This window comes from Micromys minutus, assembly GCF_963924665.1.
Source record: "Micromys minutus genome assembly, chromosome: 14".
Lineage (NCBI taxonomy): Eukaryota > Metazoa > Chordata > Mammalia > Rodentia > Muridae > Micromys > Micromys minutus.
The window spans coordinates 51,112,187-51,134,075 of record NC_137983.1 but is presented as its reverse complement, the minus strand read 5'-3'; the positions used below and the strand labels follow the sequence as shown (position 1 = coordinate 51,134,075).

The 21,889-nt window shown below is 46.6% G+C and overlaps 1 protein-coding gene across 1 annotated transcript in view; it reads left to right on the top strand.

Moving 5' to 3' along the window:
- DLGAP2 (DLG associated protein 2) overlaps positions 1 to 21,889 on the top strand; it is a gene marked incomplete at its 3' end in the record, with an annotated part of 362,472 nt that overhangs the window by 318,771 nt on the left and 21,812 nt on the right. The window contains exons 8-9 of the mRNA XM_080928375.1: positions 18,573 to 18,925; positions 19,830 to 19,871. Coding sequence (XP_080784501.1) covers positions 18,573 to 18,925; positions 19,830 to 19,871 — 395 coding nt within the window. The remainder of the gene's footprint in view (positions 1 to 18,572; positions 18,926 to 19,829; positions 19,872 to 21,889) is intronic.

Sequence of the window (21,889 nt, the reverse complement as noted above, 5' to 3'; positions counted from 1 at the left end):
GAAGGGCCATGATGTCAGGGACCCAGAAGCACTGAGCGGGAGAGAAGAGGAAAACATGATTGGCAAAAGGATGCAAGAGCTATGGAGAAGATACTCTGCACTGTGGATCAGCACCCACACAGATCAGAGGCTGCTAGGTAACTCCCAGCAGATGAGAATTACAGGCTGAGTCAAGCCCTCCACAAACTCGGAATGTGTTGAACCTCCTTATGACTACCGAGAGATGAACCTCTTCTGAGCTGATTGAGCTAAAGCAAGGCCACCTGGGTGGCCTCCATCTGGGAGGACTGGTACCTTGTAAGAAGAAGAGATTTGAAAGCAGACTTACAGAGGAATGATCAAGTGAGAACAGAGGGAAGAAAAAATGAGCCATGCCACTTTACCTTCAGACTGCATGCCTCTTGGTGTGAGAAGAAATGACACAAGGCTATGGTTTCTTGTGCAGCCAGACCCAGTGGGCACAAAAATAAATGCAAAGTCTGAGCTTGCTCTGCTATGGGAAGTTCTAGAGATATAGGTAAAAGGGACAAGGTCCAGGCAGCACCGGGGAACTAGAACAGCCTAGGAAATGTGCTCCTTGTATGGTTGGCTAGAGAGCGGAACACAGTGAAGAAGTCTGTCCCTGTGAGACTCAAGGGGCTACAGGCCAGATGACATGGACAATGCCATCAAGGAAGACAGATCACCCAGTTATCAGATGAAACATAGTTGCAGGAACCATGGTCCCAAATGGTGGCAAAACTGACCAGCCTTGCTGGCTCACTGTTATCCTCTTGAGTTTAAAGTCACACTTCAGGAATGGTATTATCTGAGCCCAGAAATGCAAATAGCAATTGCATCCTTAGAGGAGAATTTCCTTAGGGTATGCCAGTATGCAGGAACAGATTGCAGGAACAGGATTCAAGAACAAGGATGCAGGAACAGTGTAGGTACTGCATGTAATTTTTACCCTCACCAAAGAGAGCCAGGGGGAGCCCAGCAGCAAGAGAGTGTAGATCTGTGAACGGTAAGACACCTCTGTTGCATGACTTCACCCCATACAGGACACTGATGACACACCAAAGATAGATTCCATTCAAGGCTACCTTAGTGAGCCAGTGACTTTATAAGGAGTACGGGTAAGGTGTTAACTTACAGGAACCTAGGTAAGGACTCAAAGACAGATGTGTCATAGAGAAGCCTATCTCAGCATGAGTGACAACTCACAAAAGCAGTGTGTCCCTGGAGTTCCATGCATGACTCATAGACAGCTCAGCCAGTCAGAGAGGCCACAATTTCTAGCATCCTCATTGCTTATCTGGCTCAAGGGAAGGGGAATGTCATCAATCTTGTGTTTTGGGGATTTCCTAAGCTTTGAAGATCTAGTTTACTGTCTGGGTATTAAGAACATTCTTCCAGAACTGAACACTTCAATTCATAGAAAGAGTCCATGCAACAGTCCCTAACAGCACAGAGAGGCAGGACTGATGCTTAGTGACCAGTGTGGAAGTCAGGCAGAGGAGCTGGGAGAAGAGAGAAATTTAGCTTCCATGCATCAAGAAGGAGTCTGCTGAAGGATGTCTCCAAGAGAGGGGAGCTCATAGAAGGTAGGGTACAGGTCTACCAGAAGGTGCACAGGGATGCAAGGTCACCACTGACTTCTGGAAATATAGCAAATTGGATGGCACATGTCCTCTGTAGAGTAGTGAAGATCTTTGCTGAGATGAAACCAATCTGGGATCATCTGCATCTCTTGGGCAGCTGCAGAACCTGGAACACCAAAGAGGCACTGGGATTGCAGAAGCCTTAACAAGCAGGTGTGTTCATTCCAGACTCACTGTGTTAGCATATGGCCACATCTCTGTGTCTTAGAGCCACTCAGACCTGTCCTGTGTCCACTGTAGGAACCCATGTATAACTTCGGTGTAAGGGTGATAGTCAGACACAGTTTCTCTAGGACCCAAAGGAGATGCTAAAATCTCCTTCTTACCTTTTCATCCAGTGGAGTCTCCTGCCTCCTGCATCACCCACGTGGTCTTACCCCTGTTTCTGTTGTCACCATCCCTTCCCTGACTCTGGCCTTCCTGTCCCTGCAAGTAGTGCCCTGGTAATGGTATTATCCCACAGGTAAGCCAGCATCAATCCAATCTCAGGATCCTGTGCTCGTCATATCTCTACCACTTCCTGTTGTTCGTAGTTCCAGATTCCAGGTTATAGATATGGCAGGGTTGCGGCGGCAACATCTGTCTAACCCAGAATATTCCAGTAAACACTAGGTGAGTCTGAGTATGAACTAAACTTCAATAAGCTAGGACAATGGTGAGTGTTGCAGTCTCTTCAACACTAAACTGTGGGAACCTATGTTTCTTTTGGGAAAAGACACCTAGGACTAAAATCTAAACTCCTATGGGGTCAGAACCCACACTGTGAAACTTACATAGTTTCCTCCTGTTCACCATATCAGAGTTTCTACCCAGACCACAACTTCTACTCTCAGCTCTGGCTTAAGTCCGTGGTGAGTCTAGAAACCAGAAGTGATAAACCCATGCAGAGGTCAGTCCAAAGTGTCTCTGTGGATGTCCAAGGGGTCTCTGTGAGTTCTGTGGTCTACCACTCAGCCTTCTCAGAAGCTGCCAACACTGCTGGCTTCTAGGAATCCTGAGAAGCCTCCAGATCTTTGTCTTTGAAAACCCTCCCCTGTGAAGTTTAGAGAAATACACTTAGGGACCTGGCCTTTTTCTTGTGTCTAAGCTCCAGTCCAAGGCAGACCCTGTTGTCAGGGCTACAAGTTAGCATGGCCTTCAGAAATGAATGAGAACAAAATGAGGCAGAGTGAGCTGAAAAAGTCTGCACCCACCCCATGAGGAGAATGCAAGAGGCTGCAACTCAGGGGCTCGGAGAGAAGCAGCCACTGAGGAGGATCAGCAGCCACAGCTACAGGGCTTCAGGCAGTGGCTCATCTGACAGCCACAGGAGCTCTGAGGCCACTGCAGTGGGAGAATAAACTGGAGATTCTTACCAAGAGGGTTCTGGCTGTGTTTCAATGTTTCATTGCTATGAGAAAGCCAACCTAAAGAAGTGACAGGTAGTTTTAGATCATAGCTTCAGGAGACAGCCAAGGTCTCTTGACCCAGTGGTTTGGGGCTTGTGACAAACTCATATGTCTTATGGAGGGTGCATGAAAGAGCAGGGTGTCATCGTGGAAAGGGGGCAGAGAGGTAAACACAAGGTAAGTATGAGAACAAGATATATCCTTTAAAGACACATCTCAAGTGACCCACCTCCAGCTTCTAAGAGCCCATTCAGTACAAATCCTTCCATGGGGGCTACAGTATGGATCAGAGCCCTCCTTTGTGGTCCAATAGCCTCAACAGTCCAGGGGCCAAGCTTTTAACATACAAGCCGTTTGGACAGCACTTTCTATCCCAACAATGACACTGCAGTAGGCACCGTGCTAAGCAAAGTGCACCATGCTCACAGGAGCTCACAGTCCTAGCGCTCAACCCCAACATTTGCTTCAGACACCGCGGGCCCCCCAAAGTCTCTACAAACCCAAGTGTAGCTAAACTAAAGGGGCACATCTCATTTTCTGGCTGTAACTTCATTTTCCCTTCCTCTAACTATGGTAACCCATCAGCAGTGAACTCGGAGGGCCATCCTCAGATGATGTTCACATGACTCAGAGTCATAGCAGTTACTGTATCATTACCAGGTCTTTGTCCTGTCTGGACCACAGACTTCCAGTGGATGGATGAGAGCACATATTTTTTACAGTGCTCGGGGATAGGTCTGAAAACCAACACCTGTGGGAGCAGCTTACTAGCTCATAGATTGCACCTTGGCTGTGTGGTCTCATGTGGCAGACGGATTGAGGCAGCTCTCGGAGACCCCTTTATCAGTACATTAACCTCACAATGAGGCTCCAGCCTTGACTTTACCTCAAAGGCCCCTTCTCTAACACTGTCACCTAAGAGAATCAGGGAATGTGGCCCAGCTGTACATTACCCAAGGATCTAAGCTGCTAAAGATGCTGGTGGTCATCAAGAATAAAGGTGAGACAGTTGCCTGGAGCTGATGAAAATTTAGATAGGAATTATTATGCAAAATGAAAGCAAGCTTGATTAAAAATTATTGTGGATTTGAGACCCCTTCCTCTGGCTGGGCTGTCTTGTCTCTCCTTCATAGGAAGGGGGTACCTAGTCTTGCGGCAACTTGACAAGCCATATTTGGTTGATATCCATGGGAGGTCTGCCTTTTTCTGAAGAGAAACAGAAGAGGAGCAGATGTGGGGAAGATGGTGTGAGGGACTGGGATGAGAAGAGGGAGATCAGAATGATAAATATAAACATATATGTGTGTGTATAATTGTTATATATATATATGTGTGAATATATATTATATATATACATATATAAAATTCTTAAATATATGTATGAATATATGTTATATATCTACATGGATAAAATTGTTAAATATGTGTGTGAATATATGTAGGTCCCAAATCCACAATAATTCTTACATTTACATACATACATATATATACATTTACATACATACAAACATACACACACACACACACACACACACACACATATATATATATATTTGTTTTAAGGTAAGAAATTGAGGGAAATTGAGAGAAACTATAAAGCAACAGATTTCCAGAAGGGAAAGAAAGCCACTGAATTTCCTAGATCTGGGGGTTTTATGGGGCAAAGGCAGAAACTTGGCAGAGGCTGATGTAATCTGTATGGAGATTGATTAATTCTTTGGGCTGTCATGGGCCACGGCGATGGAGAGCCCTCACGCTCTGTGCCCATCATCCTGGCTCAGGCAGAGAAATTACAATATGCTGTTCGTGCGGTCCCCGCCAGCTAGGGTGGATGAAGCTCCCACTCCGTCCATCTCTGACTCCAGCTTTGACTTTGTCCATCTGCTAAGCTGTTAGTTCCTTGGCCAGTGTTACTCCTCCCCAACCTCGACACCCTCTGTTCTCACATGTACAGGATCAGCTTGAAGTTTTCTCATGGCAGAGAGCTAATTCATTCTCAGCCTCTGAGATACAGCTGGGATCTTTCTTGGTTACTTCATATTTAGCTTACTGTCTACAAGACAGTCTCCTAGGTAGAAGCACCATAAAAAGCCATCCTTACTTGAAATGTAGTCCGCCATGATTACCTCCTATAGGAACAAGAATATATAAAAGGACCAGATAGTTGCCAAGGCCTTCAGGGGACCAGCTGGCTTGTCATCATTGGCCCAGAGCCTGTCCTTATATCTGTCTAGTTTGGTTAACTAATAACTACCCACCCCACCCCCAGTTCATCTTCATCAATGCTTACCTTGCTGTGTTAAACCTTTAACCTTCCTATACCCCCAACCTGTGTTTTCACTGTAGAGTGTGCAAGCAGTTAACAGTTCTCACCATGCTTCCTTTCCCTTACTACCTAGAGAAAACTAAATCCTGTCAGGGAAGGGCTTCAGCACATTAGGAGGACCACATTTCAATCCATTGCAACCTCTTCCTTTTCCACACTAATACTGAATACATGTCACAGAAATGCAAGCATTTTAATCATTACATTTCAATATAATCTTATTTTTAAGTAATTCACATTTTCCTGCATGCAAGCAGCACTTTGAAGCATTTGTAGGGTTAGCCAAGTCTCTGAAGGCAAGACTAAGGACTATGGCAGGTCACATTTCTGCAGCAACTTAGTAGACCCAAAGAATGTGGATTTGTGATGTGGTCTCAAGGTCCTCCCAACTGGACACATAGCATGTGGGCCCAGGTCTCAAAGCATCTTGCCATAAAGTGCCTGGGTGGGGGAAGGCAGGATCTGGCTTCTGGTGATGATGCCACAGTGAGCCAGCCATGTAGGTACCACCAGCTCTGGGTCCAGCCTCAACATACAAGGCTCCATGAAGCCACTTTAAAGGTGTGTCCTGTTCTGAACAATGCTGAGCTTGCAAGCTGCTAGATAGACCAGTCCCTAGCTTTGGGTATCATCTGTAGGTAGGTAGCATCTTTCAGAGCACTATCCAGGGAATTACCGTTTCAAACAGCTGGAGCTGCACAGCCATACATTAGCTTCTTTCAACACTGGTATGGTGCAGGATCAGTAAAACATATGAATGACTGACTAGAAATTTACATGTAAGGACACTTACACCAAAATTTGCACTATCTGCGGTCCTTCTGAATTAAGTATTTAAACCCCACTGTGCTTCATGGTTGTCTCAGACCTCTGGGTGTGCTGTACTTGTTAGAGACTCTCTGCAAGACTCTGACCTTAACCATCCAGATCATAATGTTCAAGAAACAGCACAGGACCATTTCCTCTAAGAGACTTGGGTTCACTTCTGAACCTCAGAACCTTCTGAAGAGTCAGCATCAGTTATCCCAGGTCCACACATGACCACATCTTAACCTGGAGTCCAGGAGGCCCCCAAGGTTGAAGGAGAGCTCTTGGTCTAGTCCACCAGCCTCCCTAGGATGTCAATGCCTCCTTCCACATTGGACCCTCTGAGTCTACTGGGTCTGCATGGGCAATATCCAGACAGGGACAGGAGTTCTGCTGCAGAGCCTTTCCTAGCCTGCTTCACGACCCACATGATGCCTTTCTCTCTGCACCTCCTCCCTCTGCACCTCCTCCCTCTTGCCTCCTCCCTGTGCACCTCCTCCCTCCATACCCCCTCCCCTGTGCCTCTTCCCCCTGTTGCTCCTCCCTCTGCACCTCTCCCCTTTCTGTGGTTTTGATTCCTCACTGAAGTCCAGACAGTCTTCATCGGGACAAACGTTCTCCTAGAACTATCTTTCCCAGAAAAAGTGCACACAAAGGAGGAACCCCTGAACGCACTTGACACAGGAAGGGTTGGAGGAAAACGTGTGCAGTTCCATCGAGACTTACAAAAGCATAAAGGTCAAAGGCAGAGCTTTTCCCAGAGCAACTGAACCCACTTAAACCCTTGGTTCCTAGTTGACTTTGCCTAGGGCCCTTCAAAGGTCATATTTATGCCCTGTAAAGCTAATTGTTTAGGTTTATTAATTTAACTGAACTAGTTTTAAAAAAAACAAAAGATGTTTGTTTAAAACTTAAGCTAGATATGGTAACACAGGCCTGTAATCCCATCTCACCAGAGAACAAAGCAAGAAGATTATTGATTCCATTGAAATCGTGTCTCAATTTTAAAAACTAATACGACAGAGCCCCACAATGACTTCCTCTTCTGATTGACAGCCATCGTTGGTGCTCAGACCTGACACTGCAAGTGTCCGCTGTTACGGGCGGCAGCTGGGTATTTGAGCTAAGACACATTCTCTCAAGCTAACTTGTTTCCAAGATTGATACCGGAGCTGAATGAGACTGATTATCTGAAATGAGTCTTTCAATCCCTTTGGAACTCCAGACGCATAGAATTCTGAGCGGCGCACGGGGGCATGGTAAATAGTTTGAGGAAGTCAGATTGGAAGATTTGTGCCACTCTTCATAAGCAAGGAACAGTTGTGTAGCAGGGAGTGACTGTGGGCACACGGAAACAGCCCTGGTTAACGTGAGCGGGACTATCAGCTCTATCCTGCCCTGACCTAGTCGTGTCAGAAGAGGAGCACACTGTGTCTTTTCAACACAGGTGCTAGGGAATCTTGGAAAAAGCCCCAGGGTATCATCACTAAGAATATTCCACCCGTCTGTTTTCTATATTCTACCCATCTATTTATGTACTTATTTTTGGTGCCAAGTAAAAGCAATAAGGAAAAACAAACTGATCGATCATATTAATGTTGTCGGAGACATGGTAGAGAGCAGCTAAGGCATCTAAAACTGGCCCTGCCTGATACAGGCACCCACAAGCACACTGCGATCCGGGAGGAAAGCTCTAACCCATAAAAATGAGCAAGCTCACCCCTCTGATTCAGTTTGTGCTTTGCTTGCTTTCTCTGGCCGAGGCTGACATTTCCCTTTTTGTTTTGTTGATTTATAGCAGGTCATTACCTTACCGACATTCTAATCAATCATCTGGTTGATTGAATCAAATTTACAAATATTTACTTAGTACCTAATGTCTATAAGATATTGTAAGGATGTTCTGTGGAATGAAAGGAAACCAAATGAGATTTGAGACCTATTTGGAAGCTGCAGACATGTACAAATATATTAATAATCATTACCTTCAGAAACATCTATATGAATACTCGCTAGCTGACATTTAATCCTTTCTTCTAATTAATGTCAACTGTTACAAATCATTCTAGGATTCGTAATGTGGTCACAGTTCATTTTGGTTATGCTTATTTTGAGGATAAGCTGAGATCTTGGGTTTTAACTGTAAGAACACAAGTGTTACCTCTCAGCCCTTTTTGTAAATGTACTGACAAGTTTTGCGTCCCCTTGACACAAGCTAGAGTCATTTGGGAAGAGGGAAGCTCAATTGAGAAAACATCCCACTGTGTTGACCTGTGAACGATGCCGTGGTGCATCTTCTTGATTGGTGATTGATGTACGAGGGCTCACGTGGCTTTATAGAGCAAAGGCATGAAGGTGAGAAGCAGTAAGCAGCACTCTACAGTCTCTTCATCAGTTTCTGCCTGGAGGTCCTGCTCTGACTTCCCTGGATGATGAACCATAGGCTGTAAGATGAAACAAACTCTTTCCTTTCCAGTTACTTCTGGTCATGGTGTTTTATCACAGCAACAGAAATTCTAAGACAGTAAACCAGGGCTACATTTACGAGTATCCTCCAAGGCTTACCTTGTTTGCTGTTGGGACTTAGCAGGAATGGCAGGTCATTACCCTGAGACACTGATGCTTTTGGAAAGAGTCCCAGTGTAGACCAGCAAGACTGTGAGACCTATTACTGGTACCTTGAATCATGCATAGCTGAGAGAATTCCCTTCACAAACTTTTGGGGATTGAATACTCTTGGAACCATTTGAGGACATGCCAGTGTTGAAGCCAGAGTTACAGAAGACAAAAGACTGTAGTTGAATGTCATAAATCCTGTTAGCTCTTGTGGGTCCATTTTCTAAGATGCTCTTCAAATCCACATGTAGCCATATCCTCACAGGTGTCCAGAACCTGCAGATCATTCAAAGAACTACCATTTGCTCCACATCAAGACTTGATAAGATCTCTGGCTTTCCTAGGATCATTAAAGATAACCCATTGGCAGTCTTCCTGGTGAATAGGAATATAACTGTGTACCCAGCTGTAGATGCATCAGGACCAGACAGGTGGTTTCCAGGACAACCATCTCAGGACAAATGTGCTGCCACAGCCTTTGGAGCCACTGTCTGGCCACCAGCTGCCTAGGTATCTGGCTTTTTTCTCAGTACCCACTGATACATGCACAGAATTCCTAAAACAGAAGCCTCTCCTATGTCAAATAGTATGGAAGGATGCCTGCCTTGAAAGACAAATACCAGCTGTAGAAAGGGTTCTGTTGCTGTTCCCCATCAGGAGTAGTGCTCTTGAGAAAAGTGGACATATTATGTAAGAAAGCAAAAAGATGAGATACTGCCCAGTGTGTGACTGCCTCTGCACAAGCTAGTACCTCTTCTGGCCAGATGTTTATTAGTCCCAAAACTTCATGTGGAACATAACTCTTTATAACTCCATGGCACAGAGCCAATATGGCTACCCAGCCCCTGTTGTCAAGCCATCTGCTCAGTGATTAATTCCCTTAGCACCTTGAGAACTAGGTGGTTTTCCTCATCACATCTTTATTGGCAAGTGGCTTTGGAACTTGAAAACCCATGTGTCTTTCTTTCTTTAATAATCCTGTTAATTTGGGACTGACTGGACAGTAAGTCAGACCCTCACTTAGCAGGGAAGCCAGCAAGGTCTCACATGCCCAGTGCCTGCCAAGGGTTCAGTGCAGTAGTATCTAGACTCTCCGGTGTGTCCTTTGTCCTGTGATGGACAGTTCACTAGCCCACTTAATTAACCATCTGTCTCATCTACTAGAATAAGAGCACTGTGAGGCAGGGGTGTTTCTTGCAGCTGAATTGCAGTGCCTGGAATTATTATATATTATATTACGCATAGTATACATAGTATCAAGTATACATTGTATAAAGAGATGTGCTAAGTTTTTGTAGATTTGTTTAATGAAATGGTGAATTGATGAATGTGTAAATGAATGAATGAATGAATGAATGAATGAATGAATGAATGAATTGGATGAATTGGGTTTCTCTGTCTCTGCGTAGACTTGCATAACCTGCAGGTACTAGGGGTTTTATGAATGAGTTTTCTGAGTGGAGAGAACGGGAGATGAGGAGAGAAAAGAGAAGGGAAGAACAGGAAGGAGAGAAGACGTCATGTCTCCTGTCTGTAGCACCCAGTGTACAGAAAGCTGTCCTTGTGTGTCAGGTCTTGTGCACAGATAGGGTGCTCCTGTGTGTGGACTGCTGTAAAACTTCTCTTATGAAACGTGCATTTCTGTTCCTATATGCCCTGGAGTTAGAGGCAGATTTTCTTAAATACAGAACAGCACTTGCTACATAACGAGGGCCAGCTGCTAAACAGCACCGAGGCCCTCTCTGATTGCACTGCAAATCACCGCTCTGGCCCATTCATCAGGCCTCCAGGCACTGTACCCAAGCAGAGCCTCGATAAGTCACTGTCTCCAGGACTCACTGGTCTAGGCAGGCACCCTTTGCCTGGAAATCCTGCGAGAAGCTCTGTGTGGTTGTTTGATGATGCCACAGTGATCGGAGCGTTTGAAGCACATGAACATCCATCACCAAGGAACAGCTGGAAGGCACAGAATAGATCCACTGTGAGGACGTTCCAGGGTTTTGTCTTAGTGCTTGATGTGGGTTGCAGCAAGAGAGCCATGAGCTCTTTTCACCCCGAGGTACCTGCAGGCGTGATGCCTGTAGTGTCTAAAGTCAGCCACCCGCCAACACCCACGTCCTCGTTCTTTCAACAGCTGCGTGCCTCCAGGCCGCTGGATGGCCACACTTGGTCATCTCCTAGTGATGCTGTTTAGTGATTCACCTGGGGCCTTGCAGGTTCTCAGAGGACTGCACTCCAAGGACACTCATCTGTTGTCACAGCTGACACTGGCTGTCTGCCTGGACAGTCTCAATGAGGCAGAAGGCAAATCAACACTTGCCTGTGTTGTCTGGGGATCAATACCTGTGTGCTCCTTTTCATTTTATTTGCCTAGAAATTATGACAGTGCAGGCCGCGGTGTGTGCCTGGGGCCTCTAAGCAGACTTCATTTAGTATTATGTTAATTTTACCCACGAAACATCAATAAGTCAGGTGGGCACTGTCTGCCTGTGCAAGAAGCGCTGGCTCTATTGTTCGTGAATTCTTTGTAGAATGTCATCTCTTTCTTAATTAAGAGATATTGATATGTAGATATATTTACCTCTGGGGTTAGTCGCACCAGTAAAAGTAAGTCTGCCAAGTACTGCACAGAATTAGCCTTCCCCCAAACCCCAGTGAGACAAATGCAATTCCAGAATCACTAGAGTAGACACGCCACTCATATTATGGGTTGGAATGAAACTAATGACTGTGAAAGTGCACACAGATACACACTGTGAGACAAATGACAGAGCTGTCCACCACATAGTTCAAACATATCACCAGCACATTAATCCCTGCCCCCAGTTGCCAGCCAATATGTCTGTTATTAATTTGTGGGTTTCAACTGGATTTCTTTCAAGTGTTCCCATATAAGTTTAAGGATTTTATGAGCTCCAAAGATCAACCCCAGGACCTTCCTGACTCACCACTGAACCACACCCTTAGTTCTTTGAGAGTGCCTCACTGAGTAATCCAGTCTAGTCTCTAACTCATCTTCTGCTGCTTCCTGCATGCTGAGATTGCAGCGTGTTGGCACACACACGTGCCTGAGCTCAAACTCCCATTCTTAAGGAACTGGGCCAAAGCTGGTATCATACTTGGAAGAGAAACAGTATATGTGGTCTGTTCATTGCATGGTATCATTACAAGGTTTCCTGTTGGCTGGCAATGCTGAGGAAGTCCCTCTGGGTCACCTGGCCCTTTGTAGACTCAATGGGTAACAAAATTCCTTGGTTCTTCATATCCCGTGCAAGCTCTCAATGTGTGGTATGATTTGCAAACAGTTCAAATGAAAACAGGAAGTGTCTCAACAGTAAAGCAACTGTCAACATCCCTGCCTGGGATATGCTAAGTGCTGGTTACACTGTAATTTCCTGCTAATTAGCACATTCTAAACAGGCATCTTAGCTGCTAACCCTCAGCGTGGCCCCAAAACTTCTGTGACCGCATAATTGTTTTGAAACTTTAGGGAGACCATTGTGTAAATGCCTATAGGAAGTGGTTTCAGGGTCTTGGTTAATTCATACTTATATTTTGAGACTAACATTAATTAAAACATCAAAATATCTATAATCCTTTATGTCAAGCCTCTTTTTCCTTCAGAGTTCTCTTTCAACGGTTCCTCGTCTCATCTAGGCCATCTCAGGCTTGATCACTGTAATTCCTTTTATGCTCTTATTCTTAAAGATCTAATTAAGAAAGCTCTGTGACTCTGAGGGTAGTGCGTACATCCAGGGAGAATGGTGACGTCTGCCATTCAGGATACCCTCTGAGTGGATGACAAATTTGTGCTTCACACCACAGGACACCAGGTTTTAAATTTCCTTATTGTTTTGCAAAGGACTGTTGGTTTGAATTCAGAAATGTGCTCCTGGAGTCTAGGTGCTAATAGTTACACCTGCCTGGAAAGCTGGGTCACATCACCATCACAAGGAAGGGAGAACAGGGTAATTGTTCTATTTCATTCAAGCTCTCTGACAAAGGGGGTTGACTCAACTCTCCTGTTAGACCTTAGCTAACCCAATATGAAGCTATGCAGTGGGTTAGTATGGGCCCCACATGGGGTCACACTGTATGCATAGGTGTTTTTTTGTGGAGTCATAATTGTGTGGATGCTGGCGTTCTGAATGGAGCCACACTGCATGTGTGTGAGCATCCCAAGTGCAGCCATGTTGGTGTGGGGGTAGCCTGTGTGTGGACAGAATGTGTTTCTCTGGAGCCACATTGTGTGTGCATGCATATGAGTGCACAGGTATCCCTTGAGAGGCATAGATGGAATTTTCTTTCTTGTGATTGAATTTCATAAATACACATATAATAAGTTGATAGAAATCTCTGGAGAGGTGAAGGCTTTGGACCAAGCTCTGGGCTGCTGTGGTGGTTTTGTTTGTTTTGGTTTTGGGTTTGGTTTGGTTTGGTTTGGTTTGGCAAGGTTCTTGGTTTTTTCCTGCTGAGGATAGTGCTCATGAGAGGTAGTAGGTGGCCATGGCCCAATGGCCAAGTTTCTGAGGGTTTAACAGAAACATGGACAAACAGAGATAGAAGAGGATCCCCAAGGTCACAAGAGCACACCAGCTCTTTCTGAAGAATGACAGTTATTTCTCATAGCGCCAGAAAGGAGGTACATGAAACCCGCCCTCTGGAGATGGTGGGTGTGCACAGCAGGCTTGAGGCATGGCTCAGCTTTGGTCTGACTGTCATGATTTGTCTTCCATCCTGACTCTACCATCATGGCTACATGGAGCTGAGCTCCAGATATTGGACAGTGTGTGCTGTTTTCAGAATGCTGAACAGTTACAATAATCAATTCAAGACATAAAAGTAATAAACATTAAATTGTATCAAAGCAAAAGTCCCATGTCTTGTCAGGGCCATGGGCCCTAGAAAAATGATTCCTGAAACCAACATCAATGGCATAATTCTCATGTGATGTCTGCAGCATTTATGCTGGGCCTGCTATATAAACCCGCACATCTAAGTGTCTCCAGACCTTCTTCTGTGTAGGGATGTCACGGGGATGATATCTATGGTTTCCAGTGGGTTGAAAGACACTCAGGTGTGGATTGACTCTGGAAATTAGCAATTATAGCTTTTCACTGCGGAACAGTTGACTTTGTAACAGTTAAAAATACATATATTTGAATTTACTTTCAAAAAGGCTTGCTGGGAAAATGCAGTAGCTTAATTAATTGTGCTTAACCTCTGCAATAGGAATCTCTCTTTGAATATTCTGACCGTAGCCAGAGCCAGTCAAGGAGGTCCTCTGACACTGCACTACTGGCCTGAGTAGACATTATCTCTGCCCCTCTACATCATGGCCCAGCCTGAGTCGGTGACACAGAGCTTTGCAGTGCACACACACAGATCTGAAAGCTGCCAAGCTATTTTTTCTTGTCACTGAAGAAGAGTCGCCACTCTTGTCTCCCTGCTAGAGTGTAGCAAGCCCTTCATTGGGTTTTGCAAGAGCCTGTTAATTCCTCAGCTGCACCGGCTCCGTGGTTCCTGTTCCGCAGACACCAGTGTCAATATTTCTATCTTTGTCCTGTAACAAAAACAAACGTGTCACCAGGTGAGAAGGCATGGTGTATGGTTTCTCTCGGCTTTCAAAGGTCTGTTTGAAGACTCCCCAGAATAAGTTGCTAGAGAGCCATGAAGGGACAAAATTTTGATCATTATATTTTCCGACGTTGGTTTTTACTCAGACACACTCAATGAGTTCTGCATTGTGAACTTTGGCATAGGATGGGGGTGGGGGACAGGGAAAGAGATGGGGGGGTGAGGGAGGGAGGGAGGGAGAGAGAGAGAGAGAGAGAGAGAGAGAGAGAGAGAGAGAGAGAGAGAGAGAGAGAGATTAAGTGCCTTTTTCAACCCACCTTATTTTTAGGAGACAGGGTCTCTAATCAAATCTGGAGCTCACTGATTTGATGAGACCCTACCTCCTCCATTCCATGATTAGAAGCTTGTTCCCCTGGATCTTTGTTTATATGGGCTCTGGAAATTTTGGTCCAGGGACTCATGGCAGGTAGTTAACTTCCGGATACCTCTCCCCAGACCCACATGCAAATTTCCGATGCTTCTTGACTCCACTTTCGTTGCTACCAGAGTCACCGCAAGGACATGAGATTCCCCTATAATCTGTATTTTCACACAAAGACACAGAGAAGCATGCTCTGTGTATACTGCTCAAAGCACAGGCCAAAGTCAGGCTCCATGTTTGCTGGCTTTCTGCCAGTCGACCAAGTCAAAAATGTATCCAGAAGGGATAAGCTCCCCCTTCTACACCCAAACTGTATCAAAGGGTGACCTAAGAATGGCCTCCAGGTTTCCAGTGATGTGCTGAAGACATTCTAAGTTAGTGCTTCCCAACCTGTGGGTCATGGCCCCATCTCCAAAAATACTTGCATTATGATTCATAACAGCAGCAGAATTAGTTATGAAATAGTGATAAAATAATTTTATAGTTGGAAGTCATCACAGCCTGAGGAACTGTGTTAAGGAACACAGATAAGTGCCTGTGTCCTGAATAAATACACTACAAACTGGTAAGAGCTTAATGAAAAGAAGACTCTAAATGGACCATGGCCCCATAGATGCATGAATATGCTCTCAAACTTAGCAAGTCGTCTCAAACTTGGCAAAGCCCATGCTAACCAATGTGGCCAAAGCTGAGAGCCAGGGGGTGGCATGATCTGACTGTACACGTATGTCCCCACACTTGATCTCAGAGCATAAGAGTCATATAGAAAGACTCTCAGGTCTTTAGCCTCATTAGCACTGACATTTGGGATAACGTCCCTTTGTAGGAGTGAATGTATCTAAACATCCAGGGGGTTCAGTAACACCAGACCCCATCTGGAATAAGCCAGGGCACCACACCTCTACTCTCAAAAACATCACCAGATACTTCCAAGATCCCCCAAGGGAAAGGAAGAACAGAATCAATACAGCTGAGTACTTCTGTCCTTCCAACAGGGAAGGGTAGGCAAGCCACCTAGGAATATTTATGACGATAGGACCCTTCTTGATTGCAACTTGACCAAGTACTTGAGTACCTCTAAGTGAGCTGGGTGACAGGGCAGTGGCCATGTGTCTCAGATGGATCTGCTGTGCCCAAATCCCACTCAAGTTCACAAGCCAGTGATAAGGGCAAAATTAGAAATAGTGGTAACTGACAGCTGTGTTCTGTATCCTTGTATATGCATGAAAGGCGGGGCCTGGCTCCATTCCTAAGTGTTCTGCTGGTTAGACCAGTCGCTCCTGGGTCAGTACATGTGCATTTCTGCCTTCTTCTAACCCAGACCATCAATATCTGTTAAAAGAGAAAAAAAAAAAAAAAACTGTGTGGTCCATTGGTAAAGGAGACCAGAAGATGGACCCTTCTTGTTTCTCCCCACAGCCTCTGACAAATGCTGGAGTCCTATTCCCAGAAGCTGCCAGTGGCCATGCCTGGTGAATCCATGTGAGCCCAGCTCACTGAAAGTTTTCCTTATGTGTGCTTGAGGGGGTGACCTTTCTTCTCACACCAACCGCTGAAGCTGGATCCTATTATGTTGCTTTTTCTATATGTTCCATGCCCTCCCAAAACATTACCCCATGGATACTCAAAGAAGCCAAAAGCAGTGCCCACCAGCAGGATGTTTGCAGCCACTGCTAGCCTCTCTAGGCTAAACCTTACTTTGTCCAGGAATCTCACAGGGAGCTTGCAGTGTTTCTTTCCAGTCCCCCCAAACATGTTCTGAATGAGCTTAAAAATGTTTAGATTCTTGCCTTTTACCTTCATTATCTGAGAAACGCAGAACAATCACACACACACATACACACACACACACACACACACACACACACACACACACATATATACATATATAAAATGTATGGATATATGGATATATGGATCCCTTTTCTGGGTATTGGCTTTTCTCTCTGTGTGTCCTATTCAGATATTAAGCTCTGAGATTCCCATGGTCTTCTATTTGTGACTTTGGCTGCACTGTGAGGTTGTTGGGTCTTTGGCAAATGTGGCTAAATGTCGAGATGTAGAGGAAACCAAGATTGGTGTCTCTCAGACTAAAGAGATCCAGAGTCCAACAGATGATCATCACTTTAGAAGATAAACAGGGTTGCTGGTCTTTGGTGGACAAATTCAGAAAAGGCCTGGGGAGGCAGTACAGGACAGAGCCAGCAGCAGAAACAGGAAAAAGCAAAGGAAACATGCTAAGGAGAAGGGGTAGAGAAGGAAGAGAGTGTTGGTGGGGAGGGAGATGGAGGGAGGTGGAGGGAGGTGGAGGGAGGTAGAGGGAGGTAGAGGGAGGTGTGAGGAGGTGGGGGGAGGTGTGAAGAGGTGGAGGGAGGTGGAGGGAGGTGGAGGGAGGTGTGAGGAGGTGGAGGGAGGTGGAGGGAGGTGTGAGGAGGTGGAGGGAGGTGGAGGGAGGTGGAGGGAGGTGTGAGGAGGAGGAGGGAGGTGGAGGGAGGTGTGAGGAGGTGGGGGGAGGTGGAGGGAGGTGGAGTACAGAGGAGGGGCAGGGAAGTGGAGCGGAGGCTGAAGCAGGGAGGGTGGGCTAAGACCTGGGACAGAGCAGATGTTCAAGAACCTTCTACCCAGCACAGGGGTCTAGTCCTGTAGACTTCAGACTCTAGGACCAGAGAAAAGAGGAGCAAAGGAGATAGCACACAGCTGAGATTCCAATAGACAGCCAGAGAATCTCCAAGTGGGATGCCGTCCCACAGGGTGAGCCACATTTTGCAGATGGTACCCAGAAACAACATGTGCTTTCCAAGATTGGGAGCGTAGGGCCGAGGGAGGAGAGGATGATGAGTGTGAGGCTCAGGGTATTTGTAAAAAGGTAGCAGCAGAAGATGTCAGTGTGGGAACGTCATAGAGGCTGGAGACACAGAAGGGCGGAGGGTGGAGCAAGAATCTCACCATGGACGTCTCTGAATCTGAAAACAGTACCTACAATGCTTTCTGTTTAATAACTCTCTTTAAGAGATAGATCCACATTAACAAAAGACCTTTAAAGAAAAAGAAAAGGGGGAGGGGCTTCAAGGGGTTTCCTCTGTGGTGGAAAAAACTCAGCCTCATTTATGACACCCGGCTCTCTATGAGCTTCTGTCCTGACTCCTCCCACTGCGTTCCTTAAACCGCATCTACACCCATCAGCACTAATGTGCTGGTGTGGTGGTGAGCTCACTTCATTTGTGAGTGTTAAATAACAGCTACTCATTATGAAGAGATGTAGAAAACACAATCAGAGGAGAGAAAATTGCAAATACTTTCACTCTGCAATAAATGTGACTGGCATTTTCAAAGTGCCCCTGGTTTCTCACACCAATGTGATTTGGGACCCTGCCTGCCTCCCTCACCTAGTGTGGTAAAGGGGGTGTTAGCACAACTCTGTAACCTCCATGAAGTCAGTGGCAGAGAAGTGTTCTGTCCTACACACACAGGCACACATGCACATACTCATAACACACATGCACACCCTTGAACACACACATGCAGGCACACACAAGCGCACACACACATTTTCACACATACTCACACTCACATGAGTACACACACACACACACACACACACAACTTGTATGCTAGATTCCTGGGTGATTTTATGATTTTCCTATTGTTACCTATATATCCACACAGATATCTTTAAACATAGCAGGATCTTGTCCATTGGCCTGACTTATAAGGCCAGATGCCCAGAACTACATATCAGAGCTGTAGACCAGCCGATGGAGGATTTCACCTGATTAGGCCTTCTTCTCTTGCAGCTGTCTCCTACACAAATTACAAGAAGACGCCTCCCCCGGTGCCTCCACGGACCACCTCCAAGCCTCTGATCTCTGTGACAGCCCAGAGCAGCACGGAATCTACACAGGATGCCTACCAGGACAGCCGTGCCCAGAGGATGTCCCCATGGCCCCAAGATAGCCGTGGTGGCCTCTACAACTCCATGGACAGTCTAGACAGCAACAAGGCCATGAACTTGGCTCTGGAGACAGCTGCAGCTCAGCGCCATGCGGCTGACACTCAGAGCAGCTCCACAAGGAACATCGACAAGGCGGTCCTGGTATCCAAAGCTGAAGAGCTCCTCAAAAGCCGATGCTCCTCCATCGGGGTCCAGGTAGTCTCCCTTGACCACCCTCCCTGACACCTGAACAGGTTGAGTCAAAAACCAAGTCACAGCCCCAAATGTCTGGCCCCTTACAGAAGCAGGATGGTGAATGCTGAGAGGCCACATGTGCCTGCCACAGCGTGAAAGAGCCCAGTACAGAGCCCAGGGACGTGAGACTCATGTACTCCCCTACCCCCTCCAGCCCCCTCCACACTACCACACAGAGGTGTGGTCCTCGGGGCTGACATCTAGGAAGATGATTTGGCTAGGTTATTTAGATGCCTGTAAAGGGGTTGAGGGACTTGTCGAAGCACTTCAGCCCTCAAGGAGTATTTATTGAGAATAAAGAGGCAGACAGAGCCAAGTGCCGGGCTGTAAGCTGAGGGTGAGCTGAAGCTGTGACCAACTGGGACAGCGTGCAGCTGTGCCCTTATTCTCACAGCCATCTGTCCCAGAGGCTGTGACACCCAACAGAATCCTGTGGTATCAGTAAGGATGTTCCACCATCCTGTTAGTCCACCCCCCCAAGCCTGGCTGCCCCTCCCACTCCTCCGCTCACTCAGAGAGCTTGACTTAGGTGCAGTGAAGCTCATGTAATCCAAAAATAGGGGGCCTGTCTCACAAACTGTGTCAGGTGACCGCCCCCGAGCCCTAGCGGACACGGTCACACAAGCCGAGCTTTGCCAGCATAAGTCGCCTCTCGCTTTTTGCACCTCAGCTCAGCCCGTGTGGCTGGTTTTTAAATCATGATTAATTCTTCACACATGCATCCTACCAGGTGGAAGCTCACAGAGATGGAAGGGATGGCCCCATATAGGACTGGGGGGGACAGGCAGAAACAAGGGGGGTGTCGGCCCACTGGCCTGGGTCCTTGAGCCAGGTCTCCACACTGTGGCTTCGTTGGTTTTTTTAGGATTCTGAATTCCCTGATCATCAACCCTACCCAAGGTCAGATGTAAGTACCAACCATCTCCAAATCCAAGCTCGCATGAAGTTTTTTCTCTCTTCTTTGGACTCTTCACATGACTGCTCTCGTCACCTCTCTGTCCTGGCTCTATGTGCCAGGCACTCTGTTGGGTGCGTCACACTGTTGCACAGAACCCTTGACAACCCCTAGGAAATAACTTAGCCCCCATTCTAGGTAAAGACCCAACTTGCAAACCTGAGGAGTCCTAGCAACTGGGGAAGCATGAGACATTCGCCATTTCTCTGCCCGTAGCTAAGACCCAGAGTTCTCCATGTACACCAGCACACATTCTCTACCAGGTCTTCAAGCTCCTTCACACCCACCGGTATTCATAGCTGGAGCTGTCCATCGGCGGCCTGTGATAGGACTGAAAACAAAGACTCGGTCTCTGTGCAGCGGAAAAGGCCAGATACAGTTTCTAGAACTCATAAAGTTGGAATATCACGCTCCAAAAGGTGACACTTCTTGCTGCTTCCTCATTGCTGGGCCTACGCCTGAACTCGCACTCTCCTCCCAGATGGACCACACACGTCGGGCCAGCTCTGCGTTTGCAAGTGCTGTCCTCCCTCGTTCTGTCGCATGCAGGGCCGGGTTCGTGCCTCCTGCCTCTTGGTACCCGAGCACCCAGCACAGTGCCTGACACATAGTGAGACCTCAGCTCATGTTGAGTATGGAGTGGATGGGTTGTGTTGGTGGTGAATGCTTAGAGGAGAGATGTGCGAACATCATGATACCAGTTGGTTAACTCATTCAACTTCCCTTTTCAGTGGGGAAAAGGGAAAAAACCAAAACACCACAACGTGAGCCCAGAGAGCCACTGCTGTGTAAATAGAATCAACTGGGAAGCTGAAATGAAAATGTAGTGGAAGAAACTGAAGTGTTAGGGTAACAAGGAGTGTGGCTAGACCTCCACTCCACCAGTAAGAATGAAAGCTCAGGAGTGGCCATTTAAACAGTATTTGTAGACACTGGGCTCTAGAGATAAGTGGGGACGGATGGCAGACGTTAACAAGTAAATAGACTTGTGTCACATCCTTGTCCCTAGCTCTCAGACTTGTCTTTGCTTAACCCTCATTAGTGACCCTGTGGGCCAGGTATCATTCTTCCTAACCAAAGGAAGAGAAATAGGCGACCACGGAGGATACAGGCCTTACCCCACTATGAATGCCACTGTAATGGATGTAGCCCAGCAGGTGGCTTTCCACAGCCCTGGCAGGGCTCTGCTTCCCAGAGAGCTGAAACTAAATTGGGAAGCCACTCTGTGCCAGGGGAGTCTACCTTAACATTCCTCATAAGCACTATGAGGATTACCCACCCTGCCTGACCCAGAGACAGAAGCCAGCCTTACTCTGTCCTCAGCATGTAGTGAAGGGTTCACAATGGGGTGCCAGGCACTAAAGGATACTACTTTCTGCCTGGCTCAGACCACTGCCCAATTACCCAGAACCCCTTTGTCTGGGGAACCTTAAGAAGAACCATGTGAATGTAAACAGCACACAATTGGTAAAGTTGCCTTCTCTGCTGACCATTATGACCCATTGGCTCCTGGAGTAACAGCTCCTAGTCTCGTGTGACCCTATACAGCCAAGACTAGGATCCAGGTACCTGCAGAGATGGCTCACTGATTAAGAGCATGTACTGTTCTTGCAGAAGACAGGAACATGTCAGCCAACTCGCAACAGCCTTTAGCACCTCTGAGAGACCAAACAGCTCTGGGCTTCACAGGCATGCACGGCACTCACATGCACATATGCACAGAAAGGCCCAGTGAACACATAATTAAAAGTGAAGAAACACTGCTCTTCACAGCGTGGTACCTGTACACTGTTGACATGGCCACACTGGCACCCTACCCTCCCTTTTTTCCCACCCAGCTTAGGGCGCCATTGTTCCTGGATGGCTGGACCCTGCATGGTGGATTCAGCCTTGGGACCATATGGCCAGCTCTTGAGCACTCTGGACTTTAAACCGGATCCTGGAGCTGACATCCCATTCCTGGGATGAGA